Consider the following 26,736-nt stretch of genomic DNA (forward strand, 5'->3'; position numbering starts at 1 on the left):
TAATGGTATACGCTGGCAGCACCAGTGAGGGATGATAGGTGAGAATGAAAAGGCAGGTCAGTAAAAAAAAGTTAGCCCATTGTAATAAATACACCTGGAATTCAGCACGACGGTTTCAAGTAGAAACCACGTGGAGGTCGACCTGACAGGGTATATTATTAGCAATGGGACTGGTAGTCTGCATTATTAACAATCCCTCCCCTCCAACCCTCACGTACTAGGTTAACACGCATAGGTTTCTTTTTATTATAATCCACGCATACAAAGCCGTAGGGAACAGTATTTATCAAATCTGATCTGAATATTTGAATTATCAGGAAGTGCTGGTGCCCCTGTACTCGCTGGGCGTGTTGATCTTCCTGAAGATGCTGGTGCCGAACCCCAACTTCCCGGAAGTGAGGGAGGCTGGCCGCTTACTCCGCATCCATCACGACACCTTCCCGGAGATGAACTCGGTCGCGGTGGTGGCTGATTGGTTGAAAGCCAACGGGACTGTGGTATGTAATACTTTGTGTAATCTTTAAAATATTTTATCTGTAAGCTTACAAATATAATAAAATTATAATTAGATGAAGTCTGCAGTAGATATGTACATAGAATATAAAAAACAAAACAAAACAATCTTTTTTTAAAAAAAAATGTGTTTATTCCAGCATTACGCAAAAATTACTTCACCAAATTAGATATAGTTTTCACAGTAGTGTTCCTGAAGGTTAAACTTAAAATATGGAATAAAAGATAATAATCTTGATACGCCATTTACAAGATGTATTAGTTTTTCTACTTACAAAATTTACGCGTACAAATTTAAGAACAAAATTTAGTAAAGTATGTATCTTAATTAGTTGACCAATTATGTCTACTCTTTGGAATAGCAAAATAATGTGTTTAACAAAAATATTAGGTAATATTGTGTATAAAGGCGAACTAAGAATTGTTCTTTTTGTCACTGACTCGATTATGCACATACGCCGCGGTACGTCTGTCCTCACGCAGCGCTCCCGCGATACTGACCGTTATTGACATTTTTTACTTACGTACCCTCATATATGTATACTCTAGTCAGTGTAGGTATTGTCATATACTACAAATAAATAATTTCATCACATACATTTAGGTGCACTGCAGTATCAGAGTAATCCCAAAAACATATCACCGTTATTTTGGATCGGATGAAAAACATATCACCGTTATATTTGGAGGTCGATTTGTCAGTATTTAAGCCGCCAAAGTCTACCCTTCTTTCCAGGAGAAGAAAGTTAAATTGTGACGGCTATGCTTCCTTCACAAAGGAAAGTAAATTTGCATCGTTTATACCTAGATATTTTTGTCTTTAGTCAAAGCCAAAAATAGACAAAACCGTAATTTGCTTATAAAAAGACCTAATGTAAGCTAATCACTGCAAATTGAAACATTTTGATTAGGCAATTCGACTATGAGCCGAATTAGCGATCGATATCCACCGCACCCATGCTTTTTACGGGCTGGGATTGGTTTAGCTAGTTTAGACTCTATTTACACACATGCTGATAATATTAAGTAGGTAGGTATATATATATATAGGTATCAGATATGAACTAAATCAAACAACAAGTTGGTTCAAGTGAAATGTGCCTAATTAGTGAAATATGTACACAATTTGCCTAGTCTAGCTGTCTAGGGCGTTGCTCTTTTAAAACTTTTGTTATAACCGCTTTGTAAAACGTTCGCTTTTGCGTGTATCGATATTTTGAGGGTTAATGTTTGGAGGTCATAGGTCGCGTGTGTGCTGTGAACAATGTGCTTACATAAACACAAAGACAGAATACTTTAGTAGTCTGAGGTGAAAGTATTCACAATAGACAATGACGCCATTTTTTTTTTATCTAGTAGAAAAATGTCATAGACGTGCGTTATAGGAAGTTACTGAACTTTTTTTAATAGATGGAATGTACGGGAAACTTACGGTACACGTGATGGCAAGATACATTGAGGCATAACTCGTACTAGTAGTGTCAGACACTTGTTTAATATAAAAAAAAAAAAAAAAACTTTTTACCACACACCAAAGTTATTTATTTAATATTTTTACATAGTGTTCTATTATTAAGTTTTTTAATTTACATATATTGTACTTTTAACTAACTAGAAGGTCCACTTGATTTGCGACGTGCAAAACCCTTGGTCCAGGATTTTATTGAGCCCGAATGATAAATCCAACTAGTTGATTTTACTGACCAGACCGGTGGGCAGAAACCAGGTCCGTAGCTGGGCAGTAATTTAGCTAGCTAAATGCAGCTGATTTAAATAGAAATAAATATGATTGCTATTCAGCAATAATATGTCCATATGCTAGGATTGTAACAATACGTTACTTCTCTTGTAAAATAAAGATCTTGAGATACCTACATGAGATACTTAAACTAGTATATCTCACCTTTTACACTGTAACACAACCTGCAAGCAAGCTGCTTTATGGCAGGATCACTCAGGTTATGGAATGAGCTCCCTGCCGAGGTTTTCCCAAGAGATTACAGCATGGGGTTTTTCAAAAGGGGGGTAAAGAGGTTTCTTCAGGATCGGCAACGCGCGCGTAATGCCTCTGGTATTGCAGGCGTTCATAGGCTACGGTAACCGCTTACCATCAGGTGGGCCGTATGCTTGTTTGCCACCTCAGTGGTATAAAAAAAAAGACAGGATTTCTAAAATCAAATTTGATTTTAGAAAAAATTCATCAACTTCATGCTGGTATCATGTAGAAAAAAATATCTGTTTACAAGGATACATAAATTCATCCATTAAACGATATCCAAGGCCATTCTTACACCGTGTTATTAGTCATTAGAATTGATATCTGAGACCAAGGTCATGTGTCCACTCCACTCCCACTCCTATTTAGTTGTCTTTCCACCCACATAAGTTATACATAAATATTATATATATATATATATATATATATATATATATATATATATATATATATATATATATATATATATATATATATATATATAAAAACAAACAATTGTTCAGAGTTTCCTGGAGGACATCAACAGCATGCTTCTCGAGTCTGGACAGCAGGCCATTCGCTGGATACGGTACAACGACACCACTGAGCTGAACGATGCCTACCACAACGACACCAGGAACTTCCCCATCGCTGTAATCTTTCACACAGACCCCACAGCTTTCGGAGAACCACTTCGGTAAGTGACCGAGTCATTGGCAAGATGAGAAATCATTGAAAATGGAATTCAACATTTTTTTAATGACTTAGAAGCTGTCGAGCACCTGATGGTAAGTGGTAAACTTCGTCTATAGACATGAACAGCACCATGGACGTACAAAATATACTGTGATGACCATTATATCTGTCAAACCTTGTCGTTCCTGAGAAATATAGTATTTTTTATGGAAAACGTGGAAATGGTAACTCGATCGGTACAATATATACTAAAGGAGTACCAATAATTAATAATGATATATAAGGATGAGCTTAGAAGTCTGTGTGACGTGAAGAGTTAACCAAGAATCGACGAAAATGGTTTCCATAGGGGACCACGCGAAGGTTCATGTGATAGATCAAGGACACTGAACTATGGTGTTACGCGTCCGTACCCTATAATTTTACTGCCATATTTTAGCCAAGCTCCTCTTAAAACATCAATACCTAACTGCGATTGCCAACTCGCTTGCCAAACGTGGCAACTACTGGCAAACTCTCCTTTATGGGAAGGCTTATGTTCAGCAGTGGACAGTTAACGGCTGATATGATGACGATGATAAATAAAACAATCCAAATCAATCAAACAATCTTAGTGCCTAGTGATGATTAGAAATGTACTTACCAGAGGGAGACTTTGTACAAAAGTCGATTGCTTGGGCACCTCTGTCTCATTCGTGTTTCTACCGTGAAGCAGTTGTGGGTTGAAGGGTTCCACCCTTCTTGATGAATCTTATGGCATGAATTTACTGGGTACAGAGGAATAACACCTGAGTCCTCAGGAATGGCAACGCATGGGGAGTATCAAGGGCGAAACAGTATACTCTGTTATGTCCATGGTACTGCTCGTGTCTATAGGCGACTGTTACCACTTCCCATCAGGTGGGCCGTTAGCTTGTTTGCCATTCTAAGTTGTATAAGAAAAAAATAGTTTTGTTCTTAGAAAGAAATAAAAGACTTTATTTTTATTTTTATTGATTAATGATGATTATGACCTCAGCCATGAAACACACAGCACTTAGCCATAGCTACTTCACAGTAAAAACACAAATGGCACATTGTCACCCAAGTGGATGACTTTTGTACAATTTATTCCTCTGTTAGATCTTTTTTTTTTATACCACTGAGGTGGCAAACAAGCATACGGCCCACCTGATGGTAAGTGGTTACCGTAACCTAAATAAAATCCACTCTTTTTCAGTTACACAATCCGAACCAATCCCTCTCACTCTGGCACTCCCTCTACACGCACCCTGACGACCTCCCCTGCTAAATGCCGAGAGCGTACGGTAAAGGACTGGTCTTCCGACTGGTCGAGAGGCGGGCAGCTCATCCCGCTATCAGAGATGCACGGAGAAGACGCCTGCCCTGTTCTACAATACTACTACTCCGGGTTCCTCGCTCTGCAGACTCTGATAGACTATATAAAAATCAAGGTTAGTACACTCGTGAAGGAAGAATGTTTGTTACACAATTTTTTTTAATTTTGAAGTTACTAATATCTTGGTGTAAAATAAAGTTTACAGACAGAGATAAAAAATGCAAGTCTCAAATAAGGGGGGGAAGGGATTGTTAGTAATCCGGACTACCAGTCCCATTGCTAGCAATATATCATTTTTGCTAGCAATGGGACTGGTAAAATATTGCTAGCAATATTCCAGATGTATTAATCACGATGGGCTAACTGACCTGCTTTTTCATTCTCACCTATCGTCCCTCACTGGTGCCTCGCTAGCGTATACCGTTAGCGCAGGCGAGGTTACCATTCCATTATCATCCATTAAAAAAGCCACAAATTTAGACAGAGATAGAAGATGCAAGTATTTCAATCTATATGAATCTACATCTATATCTATATGAAGCTACGGCGTTATATATCTGTAATGTTAAAAAAGCTAGTAATCCTCCATACTTCCCTAATTCTTTTGATAATGCCACCTGTAGTTCAGTTTTTATCGCTCAAATAAATTTTTTGGACATAAATTTAATGCAGGATCTCCGATTCGCAGTTTTGTCGAAAGTCAATTAGCATTTTTATACTTAATTTATTGAAAAAATTGGCTTCCGAAGTAATAAACATGGATTTATTGGTACATCTGTACGAAACAGTCGACTTTATTTAGGGGAACTGCTTAATTACTTAAAAAACATGCCAAGAAATTAATTGAGGAATATACAATCAGCAGCTATTGCTAATATGTCTTTCAGGTGGATACAGGATCAGCGATACCACCTCCCCGCATCGACCTCCGTCAGTTCCCCAAACGCCAGCACACTGGCGATTGGCTTGTCATCTTCCGCGTGATTATGCCCATGTACATGGTGATGACTCTATCACAATTCATCACTTACCTGCTCATGTTCGTAGTGGGGGAAAAGGAGAAGAAAATCAGGGAAGGAATGAGAATTATGGGCTTAAAGGATTCGGTTTACTGGTAAGCAGATCCACAAAAAGTGCATACATAGTTTTATTTCATAAAATATTTTTGTATACAACTTGAAATGCCAAAAACTGACGGCCTACCTGATGGTAAATGGTAACCATCGCCTTAAATATCATACCTGGTATCTTGGTATCATACTTGTAGTGTAGATCAAGATATTATGCCTCTGTACCTAACATTTTCACTGCAATATTCCCAATATTTACAAATTGAAACACGATAATAAACAGAACTGCATGATAGCAGAAACTCAAGTGGGACAGAGGCCATAAACCAAAGACTAACTGCGCTTGCCAACCCGCCTGCTAAACGTGGCAACTACTGGCAAATCTCCTCTTATGTGGAAAGCCTATCTTCACCAATGGACAGTTAAAAGCAGATATTATGTAATATAATAAATTTATCAAATTTTTTATTGGACAGTAGAAGACTATCTTGTGGCTGGGCCAATAATTTGTTTTCATTTTCATGAATATGTATTACTGAAACAGATTATAGTAGTCCCTGGCTTTGCTTCGCTTTGCTAAATTGATAATTTTAAATAAAATGACTAACACACACACACTCATTTTTGATGAAATTTTTATAATACGAATCGTTTTATTTTTCTTTTTTAATTTTATATATTTTTTTTTTTATAAATATTTTTTTGTGTTGTTTCTTTATTATAATTCTTAATATATGGATTTTTTTTAACCCCTGTGTGGGTGCCGTCGCATATTTCTTGTAAAATAAAGTTTTTTTCTTTCTTTCTTTCTAATATTGATAAATTTAAATTTCGCAGTAGAGCTCGGCATATTGACCAATTATATGTGTACCATCTAAAACAAAACTAATGAAAGATAGTGTATTTTGTAAAGCTGTAATAATTTATAATACATTACCGAAACGTATACGAGATTTAACTGAGGCAAGTGTTTTTAAAAAGAACCTTCACGATGTGTCAATAAACGTTATTACAGCCTAAACGAATATGTCAATGATAAAGATAAATAGTGGTGATTAGTAAAAAATAATGTTTCATATTAATTTATTTTGCTTCTACTTTATTTATAATTGTTCCATATATTGTACGCTTTATATAGCAGGACGTGGAGATACTATTTAACTGATGCAATACCTTGATTTGACCTATGATCCACAATAAAGACAATTGTATTTGTATTTGTAAACTCTCTATCATTCTATATCTAATTTTAATATTTTACTTCTGCCTACAGGGGTTCCTGGTTCCTCATCTACGCTGTATTTGTAACAATTTTGTCCTTCGTCAGCACAGTTTTACTCTTCACTTTGAAGGTTCGTTCAACTTTTGTTCCTAGTGATCTTTGGTTTTGCTGTTTTTATTGTGTTTTATATGCAATTTACAATGGCTGAAAAGTTGACGGTCTATTTCAAGGAAGGTGCCATCGCCTATAGACATGAACAGCACCGTGGATATCAGAGAAGACATTAACGCCCCTAGTGTCTTTAATGGGTAATTCCTGAAGACTAAGTTATGACCCTTCCTTACCCGTAGTAGACGTAAGAGGTGACCACCAAAGCCTAACTGCGGTTGCCAATCTGCCTGCCAAGCGTGGCAACTACTGCCAAAAACCCTCAAGAGGAAACCTATGTTCAACAGTGGATAGTTAACAGCTAGTATGATGATGTTCCAACCTTTTCAATGGAAATAAAGTCATGCAAGCTTAACAACTTGGCGACAGAAACACGAAACAAAGACTACTTTTGTACAGTCTTCCTCTGGATATCTGGGAACCAATAACAATACCCTTCTTGTTCCAGGTGTTCCAACATTCCTCCTACATCCTTATATTCCTGCTGATGCTGCTGTTCGGATTTACCATCATCACGTTTGCCTTCATGCTGACGCCGTTCTTCGATCGAGCCAGGGTAAGGAAATTTTGGTCATGTTACTTATGTCATTGTTATGGTTTAAATACTTTTTGATAGTTAGTTTTTTTATTGTCCATTAAGTATATATCTATTGCCATGTAGTCCCGGCATAGAACAGGCCAGCTCTTCCATTCCCGTGGATGTCGTAAAAACCAACTAAAAGAGGGCGAGGGACGGGCAGCAGCGTCCCTCTTAAAATATCTCTAAGGCCTAACAGCGGTTGCCAGTCCGCCTACCAAACGTAGCAACTATTGGCAAAACCCTTCAAGGGGAAGGTTTATGTTCAGCAGTGGCCAAAAGCTGATATGACGATGATGAAGTACCTATTATTCAACTAACATCTTGATGAAATTGTCTTGCCAGTAACTACATCACTCGATTTCTCTTTTTGGCTTTCCTGTAATGTTACCTGTAAACTTTACTATCTGTTCAATTGTTTTAACGTGATTGAAAAACTTCCTAACTTTCTCTAATAAAAAGGAAAGATTTGATTTTTGATTCTAAACAAAAAATTTAATAATTAAAAAAACACTTGATCTATTTTAAAATTCTTCCACCTATAGAAAGCTACATTATCAGCGAATAATATGGATTATGCTCTATTAAAAAAAAACAGTGAGAAGCCGGCACAGTTTGCTAGCATTAAAAATGTTCGTTGTCCCAGACGGCGGGCATCCTGGGCAGCTTCGCCGTGAACCTGATGAGCGGACTGTACTTCATCCAAGTGTTCGTGTCGAACGCTGACTCGCTCGCCTTCTGGTTCGTCTCGCTCATCAGCTCCAGCTGCTACGCGCTCGCCATGGACAAGGTGCGCTGGACAGTTCAAAATATTTTAATGGACGATGATTGAATGGTGCACCTGCCTATTAGGCTTACCTAGCGCCCCAATCATCAAGAAAAAAGGTTTATTTTTTTAGGGTAACCCCTCCAGTGCTAACGGTATACGCTGGCGGGGCACCAGTGAGGAATGATAGGTGAAAATGAAAAGGCAGGTCACTTAGCCCATCGAGATGAATACACTTGGAATTCAGCGCGATTGTTTCCAGGGGGACCACGTGGAAGTCGACCTGACAGGGTATATTGGTAGCAATGAGAATGGTAGTCCGCATTCCTAACAATCTCTTCCCTCAACGAGACACCAGTGGCAGATAGGTGAAAATGAAGCAGGTCAGTTTACCCATCATGACGATTTCCACAACTACTAACCACGTTATTTTCCAGGCGGAACCCCGTAGAGGTTCACTTGATAGAGTATATTGCGAGCAATGGGGCTGTTAGACCCCATTACTAACAATCCTCTTCCCTCCAGGAAGAGGTACTCCCTTTAACTGACGTGCCAATAAGCAGTGTTTAAGGTCTCTAGCGGTTCCTCTAATAGATGCGAAAGATCATCGGGGGTCTTTTATTTTTTCTTATAGTGTCTCTGGTTATTACACCTCTGTGCGTCGTTGGTTGTAAAACCCTGCTAAAGCCAGTCTTGCACCTATGCTTATGCTATACAAGGATGGAGATCTAATAGAATATTAAACAATGAAAATGAAGTCAATAAACTTATCGTGACAGATTCACTCGGAATTAATCACGATAGTTTCCAAAAGGAACTGCGTGGATATCGATTTAAAAAGATGTATTGCTATGAATGCGAACTAACATCCCAATTTATGGTATAAACCAGCCTTTCCCAAAGTGGGCGATAACGCCCCCTTGTGGGCGCTGCAGGCCTAAAGGGGAGCGGTAAGAGACCCAGAAAAAAAATGTGGGCGTTGTGTAGAGACTTGGAGGGTGGTTTGTTGATCTTGAAGTAATAGTGGTTTTTAAGTAGGTGAAAAAATGGGGGCGCTAAAAAATAATTTATTTTCAAAGTGGGCAGTAGACAAAATAAGTTTCGAAACCTCTGGTATAAACACTAGTCCCCTATTACTAACAGTTGCTTCCCTCACCCCCTCCCCCTAAAGGCTTTAGCGTCAAGGTCATCTGAAATAATAATAAATGCAATACCACCAGGCGCTGGTGCTGGACATGGCGGGCGTGGGCGTGACATGGGAGAACCTGTGGAGCGGACCTGGCGTGCCGTTCGGCGGAAGCCTCATCATGATGGCGGTGGACACGGTGCTCTACGGGCTGGCGGCCTACTGGCTCGACGCCGTCATACCCAGTGAGTGTTGGCCTGTCTACGTACGTACCTACTGGCTTTGACCACTGACTTCGTCGGTGAGACCAGGATCTGTTAATTAAGCTAGATAAATAGCAGCTGTGTTGCATGATTTTGTCTGATTTTGAAGTATGACATATATCAGTATTTCCAAAGTACAGATAGATAGATAGATACTCTTTATTGTTTCCTCCAAAAGATTACAATAGTAAACTTATTATAAATATAAATAATTACAAGAAATAATCACAGTGAGAAAACAATGGGCGACCTTATCGCTAAGAGCGATCTCTTGCAGGCAAACTTTGGATGGAGAGGAGTAATTATAAACAATTTGGTGGGAGGCACGATGAAAAATTTTGTTAGTTCTAAATATGGGAGATGTGATACATATAATAATATAAATATTATAATATAAATATTATCAGAGATAAATATTAACATGTTAGACTAAGATTTTTAGTCCTCAGGAATGGTAAATCATACCCCTCATGATTTGCCATTCCTGACGACTTAGCGTCACAGAGTATTCTGCGATATCCATGATACTGTTCCTGTATATAAGCGAAGTTGTCACTTTCCATCAGGTGGGCTTTCAGCTTATTTGCCGTTCTACTTCTGGTAGTTATTTTTTTTTTATTTATTTATTACACTACTGTTATATGGATTCATACTTAATAGACAAATATAGAACAAGTTGACGCATATGTACATTTCAGACATTGTATTAGGAGCAAGAGAGATAGACATCCTATTTTTTTTTTTGATGGGTGAAAATGGTATGGTTACCCCGCCTGCGCTAACGGGATACGCTAGCGGAGCACCAGTGAAGGGTGATAGATGAGAATGAAAACAGGCCAGTTAGCTCATCATGATGAATTCATCAGGAATTAACCATGATAGTTTCCAGGGAGGACCGCGAGAGGGTCGACCTGGTTGGGTATATTGCTAGCAATGGGATTCTCAGTCTCCATTACTAACAATCCCTTTCCCCCCTAGACATCCTATTAGGACACCAACAATAGTGGTGATCAATCTTCGAGTGGTGGCAGTCAGTCAGTTGGCGGAATTAAACAAAATAATTCTAATCAGATCATCTGTCAAAAAAATTTGTTGCCATTAATCTTTACAGGTGAATACGGCATCAAACAGAAGCCATGGTTTTGCCTGCTGCCGTCTTTCTGGATCGGGAGCAGGCGAGGGCGGGTGTCGGCCATACACTTCCATTCGAACGGCGAGGCGACACACAACAAGGATATCGAACCAGTGCCAAGGTATCGACTTTATCTTCACGCGGTCTTTCTGTGACACCATCGTGGTTCCCTCGTGGAACCATAGTGCTACTTGAATTTGCTAGCACGACCAACGGACCTTAGAACTGACTTCGTCTTTAGTTATATATTCTTCCATAATAACCCCTGCCTTTCCCGCGAGTGTCATAAGAAGTGACCAAGGGAACTTGATGGTAAAATAAATGGTTTGTAAAATAAACCTATGGCTCACTACACGTTTTGGGAGACTGTAAGTGTGGTCGAGGGATGGGCAGGAGTGTTCTTCTTAAAACATCACCATTTTATCTGGAAGTGTGCTATTTTATTGATTCCTTTTTTTTTTAAATCGCATTCAATTTAGTTTGTTTGTGATGCCAGAACAAACATACAGACAGACAAAGACAAAATTTCTCAAAATCATTGTTTTAGCCTCTATTAATGTCTTACTAACCCTAAAATACCTGAAGTTTTAATTTTCATACCGGGGTTATAAATCACATTGGGCGCCTACAATCGATTTCATTTTAATATTTGGCTGTTTACATGTTACCAAATTTTTTTTTTTTCAAAATAAATATATAAAAATATCGTTTTGATTTTTTTACTATTTTATCCCATTAGTAAACACAGTAAAGGGTACATTTATGTATATATTTTTAATTTAATTTTAAAAAATCAAGCTTTTAAAGCTTAAGATCTTTCTTATTAATTTTCCATATCTCCCTATGTACAGACATCGTCTTCTTACAATTTTATATAGTAAAATATTCTCTACACCTGAACAGAGAGCTCCAAGAGAAAGAAGCCATCAGGATTGTGGGGCTCCAAAAAAGCTTCAGGCACTGCCGTAAGCCTGAGATCAAAGCCATCGACGGCATCGACCTGAGCATCTACGAGGGCCAGATCACGGCTGTGCTGGGCCACAACGGTGCTGGCAAGTCCACGCTGTTCAATATCCTGACAGGACTGACCTCGCCCACCGCTGGGACCGCTTATGTTTATGGACTGGATGTTAGGTAAGCTTGTTTTGTTTTTAACAGAAAGAATGGTCTATACTAACATTATAAAGAGGGGGAGGAAAGGGATTGTTAGTAATGAAGACTAAGAATCCCATTGCTAGCAATATACCCGACCAGGTCGACCTACTCGCGGTTCCCCCTGGAAACTATCATGATTAATTCCTGATGAATTCATCATGATGGGCTAACTGGCCTGTTTTCATCCTCATCGATCACCCTTCACTGGTGCCCCGCCAGCGTATCCCATTAGCGCTGGCGGGGTTACCACTCCATTTTCGTCCAATAAAAAAAAAACTTTATAAAGAGGAAATATTTGATTGTTTGTTTGTTTGTAATGGATGACTAAAAAACTGCTCAAATGATTTTAAATATTCTTTCTTTCTTCTCTTTTCTTTCATCTATAGAAAACTACAATATCAGCAAGTAATATAATCTACACTTCTAATAAATCTGTAGAGAGGTCAATTCTGTACATGAAATATATTTCCAAAATAACTATCAGCGGGGTGATTAGTGATCGATACTGATGCCAAAAATGCAATCAATAAAAATTTTGTCTGTCTGTCTGTATGTTCGTAATAGAAACAAAATCTACTCGACGGATTTTAACGAAACTTGGTACAATTATTCTTCATACTCCTGGGTGGGTTATAATATACTTTTCATCACGCTACGATCAATAGGAGCAGAGCAGTGAAGGGAAATGTTAAAATTATCCACCCGTGCGAAATTTAGCCGGATCACTAGTAATTTATATATCAAAAATTAAATACAAACATGTGAAACACACACACACACACGCACACGCACACGCACACGCACACGCACGCACGCACACACACACACACACACACACACACACACACACACACACACACACACACACACACACACACACACACACACACACACACACACACACACACACACAACACACACACACACACACACATTGTATTTATGTTACGTGAACTTTTTATTAAAACTGTAATCTCGAAATTTTAATGTTTTATGGTTTTATCTATAGATAGATAGATACTCTTTATTGTTTCCTCCAAAAGATTACAATAGTAAACTTATTATAAATATAAACAATTACAAGAAATGATCACAGTGAGAAAACAATGGGCGGCCTTATCGCTAAGAGCTATTTTTTCTAGGTAGCCGTCTCTATAGCCTTCTCTTTGGATGAAGAGAAACAAATATAAACAGTTTTTTTGATGGGTGAAAATATACAATAGGCAACCCCGCCTGCGCTAACGGAATACGCTGGCGGAGCACCAGTGAAGGGCGATAGATGAGAACGAAAACAGGCCAGTTAGCCCATCATGATGAATTCATCAGGAATTAACCATGATAGTTTCCAGGGAGAACCACGAGGAGGTAGACCTGGTATATACCCAATATTGCTAGCAATGGGATTCCTAGTCTCCACTACTAACAATCCTTTTCCCCCCAATACAAACAGTTTGATCCATACACTATGAAATTTCCAGGGATCCAAACGACATGCACGAAATTCGGCAGATGATAGGCGTGTGCCCACAACAAGACGTGCTTTTTGATCTGCTCTCCGTAAAGGAACACCTACAGTTCTTTGCTGCTGTGAAAGTAAGTTTGTAATAACTACATACATACATATCTGTCACGCCTGTCTCCCATTAGGGTAGGCAGAAACAATGGAACGCCAGATGTTTCAATTCCAACAAACCTCTTTCGCTTCCTCCACATTTATCAATCTTTTCATACACGCTCGCCGGTTACGGGTACTTTTAATTTGGCCCTTCTTCAGCACGTCGTCTACTTGGTCGACATACGTCCGTCTAGGGTGACCCCTACCGACATCTCCATTCATTCTTGCTCGATAAATCTCTTTAGTAATTCTTCTTTCATCCATAATTTTATATATCAGCCGTCAACTAACTGCTGAACAAAAACCCTTATTAGGGGGTTTGCTAGTAGTTGCCAAACTTGGCAGGCGGGTTGGCAATCGCAGTTAGGCTTTTAGATATGCTTTAAGAGGGACGCTGCTGCCCATCCCTCGCCCTTCTTTAGTCGCCTCTTACGAGACACACTGGAAAGGAAGTGATGGGTTTCGAGTAATCGTTTAGTATGTAATAGATTTAAACTTATTATTTAAAAGAATATAAGAAACAATTGCGAAAAAAAGACTCATAAAATAGAAAAATAAAAATGTTAAATTAGTCGATCTCTCTAAAAAATATTGCGTAGTGCTCTGTTATTTTATTGTTTATATCTGTTTTCTTTTAACCAATCGTTCTATTAAGAATTAATAGGATCTTTGGTACTTGATCTTACCAGATATCTTTGATTTTACCAGAGGTAGACTTTATACAAAAGTCGTTTGCTTGGACACCTCTGTCCCATTCGTGTTTCAACCGTGAAGCAGTTGTGTTTGCATGGCTGTGTTTCGGTTTGAAGGGTGGGATGTGGCAGTGAATTTACAGGGTACACAGGAATAATACCTGAGTCCTCAGGAATGGCAACGCATGGGGGGTATCATGGGCGAAACAGTATACTCTGTTATGTCCATAGTACTGCTTATGTCTATAGGCGACGGTTACCACTTTCCACCAGGTGGGCCGTCAGCTTGTTTGTCATTCTAAGTTGCATAAAAAAGCTGACGACCTGATATAAAAAGATTTTTTTCCAGATTTAAAACTTTTTGCAAACTGCTTTAGATTTATGCCTATTTTGATCGATTCGTAACGTCATGTTTAAATTGTAGGGTATACCACGCAAGAGGATACCAGACGAGATACACAAGTCGTTATCAGATGTAGGCCTTCTGGACCAGGCTGGAGTGTTCTCGAAGCATCTGTCGGGCGGTCAGAAGAGGAAGCTCAGCATAGCAATCGCTTTCATCGGTGATCCCAAGGTAAGAACCAGAGAGAGACTGTACTATAAGTACCTCTGTCCCGCTCATGCTTCCGCAGTCCATATGGAAACAGGGCTTGTATGATTTCGGTTTGAAGGTTGATATATGGCATTGAAAGGTTCAGAAACCACTTTTTTTTATACCACTGAGGTGGTAAACAAGCATACGGCCCACCTGATGGTAAGCGTTTACCGTAGCCTATCTGGTATTGTAGGCGAACTACAATACCAGAGGCATTGTTACTATATTGGGTGCCTCATTCCCAAACATGGTCTGCCGTGAAGCAGCTGTACTTTTTTTTTAATGGACGATAATGTAATGGTAACTCCGCCTGTGCTAATGTTATATGCTGGCTGGGCACCAGTGAGGGACGATAGGTGAGGATGAAATCAGGTTAGTTAGCCCATCGTGATGAATACACTTGGAATTTAGCACGATGATTTCCAAGGGGCCCTCGCGGAGGGTATATTGCTAGCAATGGGACTGGCAGTCCGCATTACTAACAATCCCTTCCCCCCAGCAGCTGTACTTGCATGTGTGTGTTTTGAATATGGCAAAGAAATTTCAAAGTATGGCGTAACACCATAATCCTCAAAAACAAGCTTGAGGGATACCATGAGTGTCTTCTATAATATACATGGTGCTTTTTTTTATACAACTTAGAATGGCAAACAAACTGACGGCCCACCTGATGGAAAGTGGTAACCGTCGCCTATAGACATGAGCAGTACCATGGACATAACAGAGTATACTGTTTCGCTCATGATACCCTCCATGCGTTGCCATTCCTGAGGACTCAGGTGTTATTCCTCTGTACCCAGTAAATTCACGCCATATCCCACCCTTCAAACCGAAACACAGCCATGCAAACACAACTGCTTCACGGTTAAAATGCGAATAGGACAGAGGCACCCAAGAAATCGACTTTTGTACAAAGTCTCCCTCTGGCCTGCTATTCATGTCTATAGGTAACGGTTGCCATTTTCCATCAGATGGACCGTCAGTTTGTTGGCATATTAAATGTCAGACTCGTAAAAACTCAATTTCAGATTATAATACTGGACGAGCCGACAGCAGGCGTGGACCCGGTGTCCCGGAGACAAACCTGGAGGATCCTGCAGCGAGCGAAACGCGGGAAAGTGCTGCTCCTCACCACGCATTTTATGGACGAAGCTGATATACTGGGAGATCGGAAGGCCGTCATCAGCAAGGGAAGGGTAGGTCTCTAAAGACTAGCTCGAATTAGTCTATTAAGTTAGTTGTATAGTTAACTAGCTTTTACCCTTGACTTCGTTCACGTGTCCAGGTATAATTATGGACCGGGATAAACAGTAGCCTGTATCCTTTTACATCCCTTATAGTACGTATATACTAAAATGTACCTTATTTTATTTTATTTTATTTTATTTATTCTTCATTGTACACAAAAGGTTATTGAAATGTAAAAACAAACATAATAGTGCACAAGGGCGAGCTTATCTCCAATAGAGATTTCCTCCAGCAAACCCAATATGAGAAAACTGACAGTTCATTAGTAGTTACAGTCATACATGTGTACCAATCGACTTCAATGTTATAGTTAAAAATAAATAAATAAATAAATATATATATATATATATATATATATATATATATATATATATATATATATATATATAAGTAAATACATATAAATAGATAGATATATATTATATATAATACACAAATATAATAAGTACGTACATCAGCATTGTGAGAGGTAATAATTCTTCAGACGCGATTTGAAAATCCCAATGCTTAGGCTATTTCTAATTACATGAGGAAGTGTGTTCCATAATCTAGTTGCAGCCACAGCAAAAGAGTGATTGGTTATTAAATCTGCATATTTTAATTATATCTGCATCGGGGATGAAAAGGGGATTAGGCCCAGAATCGACCCCATAGCACATTGTACAAAAGTCGTTTGCTTGGGTACCTCTGTCCCATTCGTGTTTCTACCGTGAAGCAGTTGTGTTTGCATGGCTGTGTTTCGGTTTGAAGGGTGGGATATGGCGTGAATTTACAGGGTACAGAGGAATAACATCTGAGTCCTCAGGAATGTCAACGCATTGGGGGTATCATGGGTGAAACAGTATACTCTGTTATGTCCATGGTACTACTCCTGTCTATAGGCGACGGTTACTACTTTCCATCAGGTGGGTCGTCAGCTTGTTTGCCATTCTGAGTTGTATAAAAAAAAAAAAAAAAAAAAAAACATTGACAATTAAAAAGTGTTACTTCCACCTGTTCTGTGTGTAACATTCATGTAATATATTGCATGGCATGGGCGTTATTGGCTTCCATATTAGTGTATGTGTAAGTATATTGAAATATGACAATTTTCAGGTTCGCTGCGCGGGGACGTCGTTGTTTTTGAAAAACAAATTCGGCATCGGCTACCATTTGACACTGGTCTTGGACGGTAACTATACTCGTGTTATATAAATAAAATATTGTATTCTTAGTCACATATACGTTTTCTTAGGGGTTAGTAATATATAGCAATGGGGGAAGGGGATTGTTAGTAATGGAGACTGAGAATCCCGTTGCTAGCAATATACCCAACCAGGTCGACCTCCTCGCGGTTCCCCCTGGAAACTATCATGGTTAATTCCTGATGAATTCATCATGATGGGCTAACTGGCCTGTTTTCGTTCTCACCTATCACCCTTCACTGGTGCTCCGCCAGCGTATCCCGTTAGCGCAGGCGGGGTTACCATACCATTTTCACACATCAAAAAAAACTAGCGTCCCGCCCCGGCAATATTTTTTTTTTTGTATAACTGACTTTTAACATGTTCGTTATTGAAGCAGATATTGTAACTAAAATATAAAGATATTGCTATATTTTTTTTGACGGGTGAAAATGGTATGGTAACTCCACCTGCACTAACAGGATACGCTGGCGGAGCACCAGTGAAGGATGATAGATGAGAATGAAAACAGGCCAGTTAGCCTATCATGATGAATTCATCAGGAATTAACCATGATAGTTTCCAGGGGGAACCGCGAGAAGGTCGACCTGGTTGGGTATATTGCTAGCAATGGGATTCTCAGTCTCCGTTACTAACAGTCCCTTTCCCCCCGCGGGACGCTAGTTAATTATAAAAGAATAATGTAATATAAAATCTACCATTTAGATTGCTAAGAAAATCTAAACAGTGGACTTGAGAACAAAGTATTTTATTAGTAGAACATGTTGCAGTGCAGTTGCCAAGTCATTATAATTATTATAGAAGTAAAGATGTCTAATATTGATTCGGTTATTATAAACGCTGATAGGTCATTTGATTAGATTAACAATTTATAACAAAGTTGTAGAATAGGCGCTTCTAGTATAGTCACTGACTAAAACAACTGAACAACTGATCTCACAACTTTCGGTAGTGGAACAACTGCGTCTGATTCTGAGTCTGGCAGACTTGGCCTATTTTTACACTTTACGTTTTTGATAGGATGTATGTTTTTTGCCTCATAACTCGGGAGGAAAGGGATTGTTAGTAATGGGGTCTAACTGACTTCATTACTAGCAATACACCCTATCAGGACAACACGGTTCCCCTTAGAAACCATCTTGGTTAATTCTAGTGGAATTTGTCACTATGGCCTAACTTACCTGCTTTCATCGTCACCTATCATCCCTTACTAGTGCCCCGCCAGTGTATACCGATAGCTCAGGCGGAGTTACCATTCCACTGTCACCCATTAACCCCCCCCCCCCCCTCCGAACCTTTTTTTTTCATGACAAATATCAGCGAATATTACTTGCTGATAATTTAGCAATGTAGCTTTCTATAGGTGATCTAGTATTTTGAAATAGATTTAGTATTAGTCCATTCATCATCTTCCAACCCTTACCCCAATTATTATGTTGACATAATATGGTTTTTATTCATATTACAAATAGATTTAGTTTATAGTTTTACGACTAGCCACTGCCTGGCTTAGAATGGCAAACAAGCCGACGGCCCACCTGATGGAAAGTGGTAACCGTCGCCTATAGATATAAGCTGTACCATGGACGTAACAGAGTATACTGTTTCGCCCATGATAGCCCCCATGCGTTGCCATTTCTGACGATTTTAGTGTTATACCTCTGTACCGTGTAAATTCACGCCATATTCCACCCTTCAAACCGAAAGTTGTCATTTCTGAGGACTCAGGTGTTATTCCTCTGTACCCAGTAAATTCACACCATATCCCACCCTTCAAACCGAAACAGCCATGCAAACACAACTGCTTCACGGTAGATACACGAATGGGACAGAGATGTCCAAGCAGACGACTTTTGTACAGCATCCCTCTGGCCCAAATCTTATTGATACATATATATCTGTCACGCCTGTCTCCCATTAGGGTAGGCAGAAACAATGGAACGCCAAATGCTTCGATTCAAACAAACCTCTTTCGTTGCATCTTATTGATATTTAATATTTTTTATCATTTATGTTATTTATTTATTTATTCTTTATTGCACAATAAAATTTTGTACAAATGGCGAGCTTAATGCCACATGGCATTCTCTACCAGCTAATCATTGGGTAAAAACAGAAAGCGTATGAAGGGCAGATGTGGTGGGAAATATGTATATAATATGTTATCTCGCTTTTTTTTGTATATGTATGTTGTAATTCGTTTGCTTTAAGTAAGTAATGCAAATAAATTATCTATCTATCTATTTATTCGATTGTCACTAATGGTGTGGTATGGTGCGCAGGCGCATGCCGCGAGCACCAGATCACGCGGCTGGTGCGCGGGCACGTGCCGCGCGCGGAGAAGGCGCGGCGCCACGGCCGCGAGCTGTCCTACATCCTGCCGCACTACGCCGTCCACCTCTTCCCGCCGCTCTTCCTCGCCATCGAGCACGAGATCCGGGACAAGACCAACCGCCTCGGTAAATATCAACAATTACAGGAAATTATCACACTGAGAAAACAATGGCCGACCTTATCGTCCTCTATCCATAATAGGTCGATAACGCAGACGGGGTCACTATTTCAATTTCACCCATTAAAAAAACCCTTATACATTTCCATTCTTGAGGACTGCTAGGGTGTTATTCAAGTTAAAACAACACAAACAAACAACAAAAATCCCACCAGTATTTGTGATGTTTTTTTTTTTATTTTTACCCTTACTTACCAGGTGTGACAAGTTATGGGGTGTCGATGACAACGTTAGAAGAAGTCTTCCTCAGCTTGGAAGGAGAGAATGCTGAGGAGACGGAGGCTGTGGAGGGAGTGTCCTCGGTGAAGCTGGTCCGAGCTCGTGCGCTCTCCAGGAGTCTATCGTTGCAGAGCAAGACTCTTAGTTATCAGGTACTTGTGTATTCTGGGATTGATATTGTCTTTTATATAGATGTACACTGGAATGCCATAAGCATAGCGTAGCATTGATGATAAGTATAAAGGGAGCTTTTCTTGAAGACTTTTTTATTTTGTATTTTATACAACTTAGAATGGCAAACAAGCTGACGGTCCACCTGATGGAAAGTGGTAACCGTCGCCTATAGACATGAGCTGTACCATGGACGTAACAGAGTATACTGTTTCGCCCATGATACCCCCCATGCGATGCCATTCCTGAGAACTCAGGTGTTATTCCTCTGTACCCAGTAAATTCACGCCAAATTCTAGACTCCTGATGATGCCAGACTCCTATGGTAATCTTATGGTATCCCGAATACCTCAATAGGGAGATTGTTTATTTATTTACTAACTTTTATTCGCGACTTCATCGCGACATGGTGGAGGGATGGGCAGCAGCGTCCCTCTTAAAACATCTGTAAAAGCATAACTGCGGTTGCCAACCCGCCTACCAAGCGTGGCAATTACTGGCAAAACTCCCCTTATGGGGAAGGCTTATGTTCAGTAGTGGACAGTTAAGGGCTTAAATAATAATAATAAAAGTCGCGACTTTGTCCGGGATTTATTAATTGACCGGAATAAAAAATCCTTATAGAGTACATATGTACCAAATTTCATGAGAATTGGTTTAGCCGTTAAGACGTCAAGAAGTAATAAACAAACTTACTTTCCAAATAAGGATTAGTTAGAATGGTGGTAAGAATTAAGAGAAGACATTTAATTGGGAACATTTAATTCAGGAGCTCAACGATAAGGAATCTCAGAAGGCCACATCCTTACCAACACCTCCGGCGTCCCACGCGCTACATTCCACTACTCACGGCGTGGAACACGTCAAGGTATGAATATTTATTTTATTGATTAATTGTTTTTACACCAGAGGGAGTGAACAAAAATAAAGTCGAATCTTGATCTTGAATGTGTTTATTAATTTTGTACAAGAACGTCACAATCGAAAGTGTCAGATAAAAACATTATTTTTCTTTTTTTGTATAAAGGGCCAGCAAAGAGTTTATATACCAGTTATTAATTAAACATTCCGCCACCCAAGGACTACTATAGTCCTTCACAATATAGTAAACAAGTAATACAAAGTGCGATAATAGAAATCAAATTAGTACATAACTGTTAGAAAAAATAACAAATTTTACTTATTCAGTGGCAGAGGGCACAACTTGGCTACAGGTCTCTTAAAGAAACTGTTTTTATATCTAAGTGTAACAACTCGCGTTGTACCATCTGCACCTGGATGTTTATCTACAACTTGACCCAAAAGCCACTTACCAGGTGGTAATTTATCATCTTTCACTAAGACTACAGTACCTAATTCAATATTAGGATGTATTTTTGACCATTTGTATCTATTTTGGAGAGTTGTTAAATACTCTAGTTGCCAACGATACCAAAGAGATTGAATAAATCGTTGAATCATATGCCAACGATCCAAAGTGTTAAGCTTTACTTCTTGTAAAGATTCCTCAGGTACAGCAATTAGAGGACCACCTATTAGGAAGTGACCCGGGGTTAGCGGAGGTTCATCAGGAGAATTGTTCATCAAAGTAAGAGGTCGAGAGTTAACACAAGCTTCGACTTGAGTTAGTAATGTAGAAAATTCTTCAAAAGTTAGAATGGTCTGACCAATTACACGTTTTAAATGTCCTTTGATAGACCTGACTCCGGATTCCCACAAACCTCCAAAGTGTGGAGCACTAGGAGGTATGAAATGCCAAGTTGTGAAATCGTTTGCTAAAAGTTCGGCAATTTCTGTGACTACTTGGGACTTTAAGTTCTTAAAAGTAAGATTTAACTCTCGTGATGCACCAACAAAATTAGTTCCACAGTCACTCCAGATATTCCGGCAATGACCACGGCGAGCAGTAAATCTTTTAAAAGCAGCTATAAATGCAGCAGAAGATAAATCACTCACTAGCTCCAAGTGAATAGCTTTTGTTACAGTACAAACAAATAGACAAACATAGGCTTTACATGTTTTTTTACATCTACCGGGATACAGTTTTAACGTAAAAGGTCCCGCAAAATCTACACCGCTTGTACTAAATGGTCTATCGGGATTGACTCTGTAATTTGGTAAATTACCCATAAATGGTACCTTTGGTACTGCTCTTTGTTTGAAACAAGATATACAATTATTTACAATAGTTTTAACAAGATTTTTTAAACGAATAATCCAGTATCTCTGTCTGACGTAATTTAAGGTAAGTTGCAAACCACCATGCAGAGTTTTAAAGTGTGCATCAGAAACAATTAGTTTAGATAAATGACATTCATTACTTAAAATAATAGGAGACTTTAGATAATTCGAAATCTCTGCGTTAGCTAGTCTGCCACCCACTCTTAGTATCTTTTGTTCATCAAGATACGGATTAAGTGTATATAACTTGCTTCTTTTGTGAATTCGCTTATTGTGAGTTAAAGTTTCAATCTCGTCTTCAAAACTAATAGCTTGTGACCGACGAATACATACAAGCAAAGCATTTTTTATTTCAGAAGCAGTTAAGTAAGAAGTACAATCCCTTTTGATTGAATTAATTTTGTTTTTACAGCATTGAAAAAATCTTAAACAGAACGCTGTTACACGGATCAACTTTGAAAGCTTTGAATATTTGTTTAGATAGTCAGTAATATCATTATTTTCAGTAGTACAAATGTGAACTTTAACTTTTGTTTTTATTTCTAAGTCTGTTTCAGGAATATTTATATCATTATTAACAATATCATTGGGTTGACTTAAAAAATCAGGGCCGTTCCACCATAGTTTTGACTGTCTCAAATCATTCGGACTTAAACCTCGAGAGCCTAAATCTGCAGGATTATCAAAGGTGTCAACATGACGCCATTGACTGCTATTTGTGACAGTTAAAATTTCTGCTGTTCGATTAGCAACAAATGTTGTCCAAGTACCAGGTGTTTTGCGTAACCACGCCAAAACTATAGTAGAATCAGTCCAAGCGAACACACAATTATTTTGTATTTTCAAAACAGTTTTAAGACTGCTCAACATCTTGGCTAATAAAACAGCACCACAAAGTTCAAGTCGTGGCAACGTGATTTGTTTTACTGGAGCTACACGTGTTTTTGCAAAAACTAAATGAACATTAACGTTTTTGCCATTCCAAACCCTGATATAGACAACAGCAGCATAAGCAGCACAAGATGCATCGCTGAAGCCATGTAATTCTACTCTAGTAGTAGTATTTAAAATACTGAGCCATCTTGGAAAGGGAATGATTTGCATGTGAGAAAATTTATCTAGGTAAGTAAACCATTCAGTTTTTAATTCTAGTGGTAGCTCCTCGTCCCAATCCAATCCAGCTAGCCATAATTTCTGCATGAATATTTTAAGAACAATAATAGAAGGTGCTAACCAACCAAGAGGATCAAAGGACTTAGTTATCGCAGAAAGAACAGTTCGTTTAGTGACATTGTGGGATTTAAATTCTAAATTTAATGTAAGTTCAAAGTTGTCAGTTTGTGAATTCCATATAATACCTAAAGCTTTAATAGTGTCTTCTACTTTAATAGTGACTGTACTTAAAGAATCTCTTTTGTCGTTCGAAATTTGATTCAATACTAGTTTACTATTAGACGACCATTTGTGCAAAGGAAAGCCACCTCGAGCTAATAACTCAGTTAACCGATTTTGAAGAAATATTGCACTTTCCTCTGTTGACGTACCTGTTAACAAATCGTCCATGTAGAAGTCTTCCTTCACAATTTCAGCTTCTCTAGGAAACTCACCACATTCATCTTCAGCAAGTTGGTGCAATGTACGGATAGCTAAAAAAGGAGCACAAGACGTACCATAGGTTACGGTAAGTAATCTGTACTCTTGAATAGGATCATTGAGAGATTCACGCCATACGATTCTTTGTAGATCTATATCTTTTTTAGATACAAGTATCTGTCGATACATCTTCTGTATATCTGCAACTAAACATATTTTGTGTTGTCTCCATCTAGTAATTAAGTATCGAATATCTTGAAGAAGAGGAGGACCGATTAACAGTTCATCATTTAATGATTTTCCATTTGCAGGTACAGCACTACCATCAAAGACTACGCGCAACTTTGTACTCAAGCTCGACGGCCTAAGGACAGCATGGTGAGGTAAGTAATATATATTTTTATTATTAGTATTAAGTTCATTTTCAGGTATCATCTCCATATGTTCGTGTGACAGGTATTCATCCATAAAATTAGTATACTGATTTTTAAATTCAGGTTTGTGTAAAAATCTCTTCTCCATCTGTTGCAGACGATTAACAGCCAAGGTTTTTGAATCACCAAGACTTGTGGAAGGAAATTCTTTAAATGGTAAACGAACTACGTATCGACCATCATCATTACGTGTGTAAGTATTTTTATAGTGTTCCTCGCATTGTATTTCTGATGCGGACATAGGTTTTTTGTGGGGAACGTGCTCTTCGATCTCCCAAAACTGCCTAAGTAACTGATCCACCTCCAATTTATTATGGGCTACAACCATATTGTGTACTTGTGTAACAGTTTGTGAAACGCTTCCAGCCAGCAACCAACCCAGGCGAGAGTTAAGAGCAACGAGAGTGTTGTGTTTATGTATTCCATCGAGAATTATGTGAGCATGCACGTCGGCACCCAATAAAACATCTATAGGACTCGGCTTGTGAAAATCAGGATCAGCTAGATCTAATTGCATTGATGAAGGCCAAGTACCTTGTGGAAATTCTCGAGACGGTAGTATTGAAGTTAGTTTTCTAAGTACATAAGCGTTAACTTCAATACGTGAAAGTGATGGGTTTTTACAATGAATTGTGAGTGTTACTATAGACTTCGTAGTAACTTCTTGTGAGTTGGATATTCCAGTGATTTTACCAATTACAGGTGTGCGATCAAGATTCAACAGTTGTACAGCTGCTTCAGTAACAAAAGAAGCCTGAGAGCCCTGGTCTACAAGTGCCTTGAGAACGTAAGTAGAGCCATTCTTTGCCTTTACTTTAATTTGAGCTGTAGGTAAAATAATTTGTTTATTATTTGTATCAGGTTTCGTGTTAGCAGTATGACAAGACGTAGAGGGACTCTGTACTGACTCATTTCTCTCAGTTGTAATCTCTGGTTTGTTAAGAGTTGTTAAATGCAGCAAAGTGTGATGACGTCGTCCGCATTTCTTACAGGTTGTGCTTTGCCGACATTGTTTCACAGAATGACCCTTAATCAAACAGTTGAAGCAGATGTTGTTCGTTTTTATAAAATGTTGACGTTCTGATACGGTAAGTGTAGCAAATTTCTTACAATGACAAATGTAATGGTTCTGTGAACAATATGTGCAAGTACTATTTACTTCAGTAACGTAAGTTTTGACAGATGTAAATTTTTGTGGTGTGTATATCTTCTTTGACAATTCTTTAACTTGAGTTGAACTAATCATTTCTAGTGTTCTGAATCTATTCTCCAAGAAAGAAGCTAAATCGGTATAAGTAGGAATCTCAGTAGAATTACCAAGAGACTGCTCCCAAAGTTTATGTGATTCGGAGTCTAACTTTCCGACAATAACATATACTAAAATAGCATCCCAGTTAGAAATACATATGTTGAGATTTTTCAACGAGTCAAGACATTGACTAGTAGTGTCTAATAATTCTTTGAGACTTTTAGTTGATTCGCCAGCTAACTTCTTTTGACTTAATAAGCGATTCAGTATGTTGTTGACAATAATCCTCTTGTTGTCATATCTTTCTTCCAGCTTTTTCCATGCATCGAGATAATTAGCTTCGGTAAGTGTGAAATTCTTTAATAATTCTGCTGCTTCCCCAGTTAAACTAGACTTAAGGTAATGATGCTTTTCAATTTTAGACAAACTGTTATTGTTATGTATTAATGAAATATATAAATCTCGGTAGCTAATCCAATCATTATAATCACCAGAAAATACTGGAAGGGGTATCGGAGGAAGATGTGGTCTCGAGTGTGAAGATGATGCGATGGTGATGGTGTTATCATCATCAGTTTTAATTGATTTTGTTTCATGTTCATATAACCAATCTTTTATCCAGATCTTGAGATCTAAGTAAGCCTCTTCAGTAGAGTTATAATTTTCCTCTAGATCGAGATTATATGATTTTAAATCCGACTCTGAATATGTAGTTGTAATGTACTCATATTGCTTATTATAAGACGACCAGTACTCACATAGCATCTCTAAACGTGCATCCAAATATCCTCTTGTAATTTTAGCTCGAGCGCACTTCTTCGTGTTAGTAAGTAATTTCACAATTTTATTTGAATTGTCCAACAACATTGTAATACGTGAACTAATATTTTCTGTCATTGTGATATGCAAACAACAAAGTCTGATATATATATGTGAAAAAAGTATTGTACACTGAAGTTGTGAATATTTATGCGTTTAGTACTGCACTATATTTATTTACTAAATTATGCGGCTATCGAAGGACCAAATGAACAAAAATAA

At 38.5% G+C, this 26,736-nt stretch overlaps 1 protein-coding gene across 1 annotated transcript in view; it reads left to right on the top strand.

The window, feature by feature from the left end:
* Positions 1–26,736, top strand: part of LOC113513730 (cholesterol transporter ABCA5-like) — a 69,592-nt gene that overhangs the window by 22,023 nt on the left and 20,833 nt on the right. Inside the window, 17 exon segments of the mRNA XM_052901708.1 lie at positions 318–497; positions 3,013–3,185; positions 4,404–4,638; positions 5,411–5,637; positions 6,867–6,945; positions 7,432–7,539; positions 8,207–8,350; positions 9,547–9,697; positions 10,827–10,968; positions 11,751–11,981; positions 13,481–13,595; positions 14,734–14,883; positions 15,933–16,100; positions 17,248–17,323; positions 19,619–19,795; positions 20,047–20,219; positions 21,008–21,106. Of these exon segments, the coding sequence (XP_052757668.1) occupies positions 318–497; positions 3,013–3,185; positions 4,404–4,638; positions 5,411–5,637; positions 6,867–6,945; positions 7,432–7,539; positions 8,207–8,350; positions 9,547–9,697; positions 10,827–10,968; positions 11,751–11,981; positions 13,481–13,595; positions 14,734–14,883; positions 15,933–16,100; positions 17,248–17,323; positions 19,619–19,795; positions 20,047–20,219; positions 21,008–21,106 (2,628 nt within the window).

Source organism: Galleria mellonella, unplaced genomic scaffold (assembly GCF_026898425.1).
Source record: "Galleria mellonella isolate WM207_F2 unplaced genomic scaffold, CSIRO_AGI_GalMel_v1 utg789, whole genome shotgun sequence".
Taxonomy (NCBI): domain Eukaryota; kingdom Metazoa; phylum Arthropoda; class Insecta; order Lepidoptera; family Pyralidae; genus Galleria; species Galleria mellonella.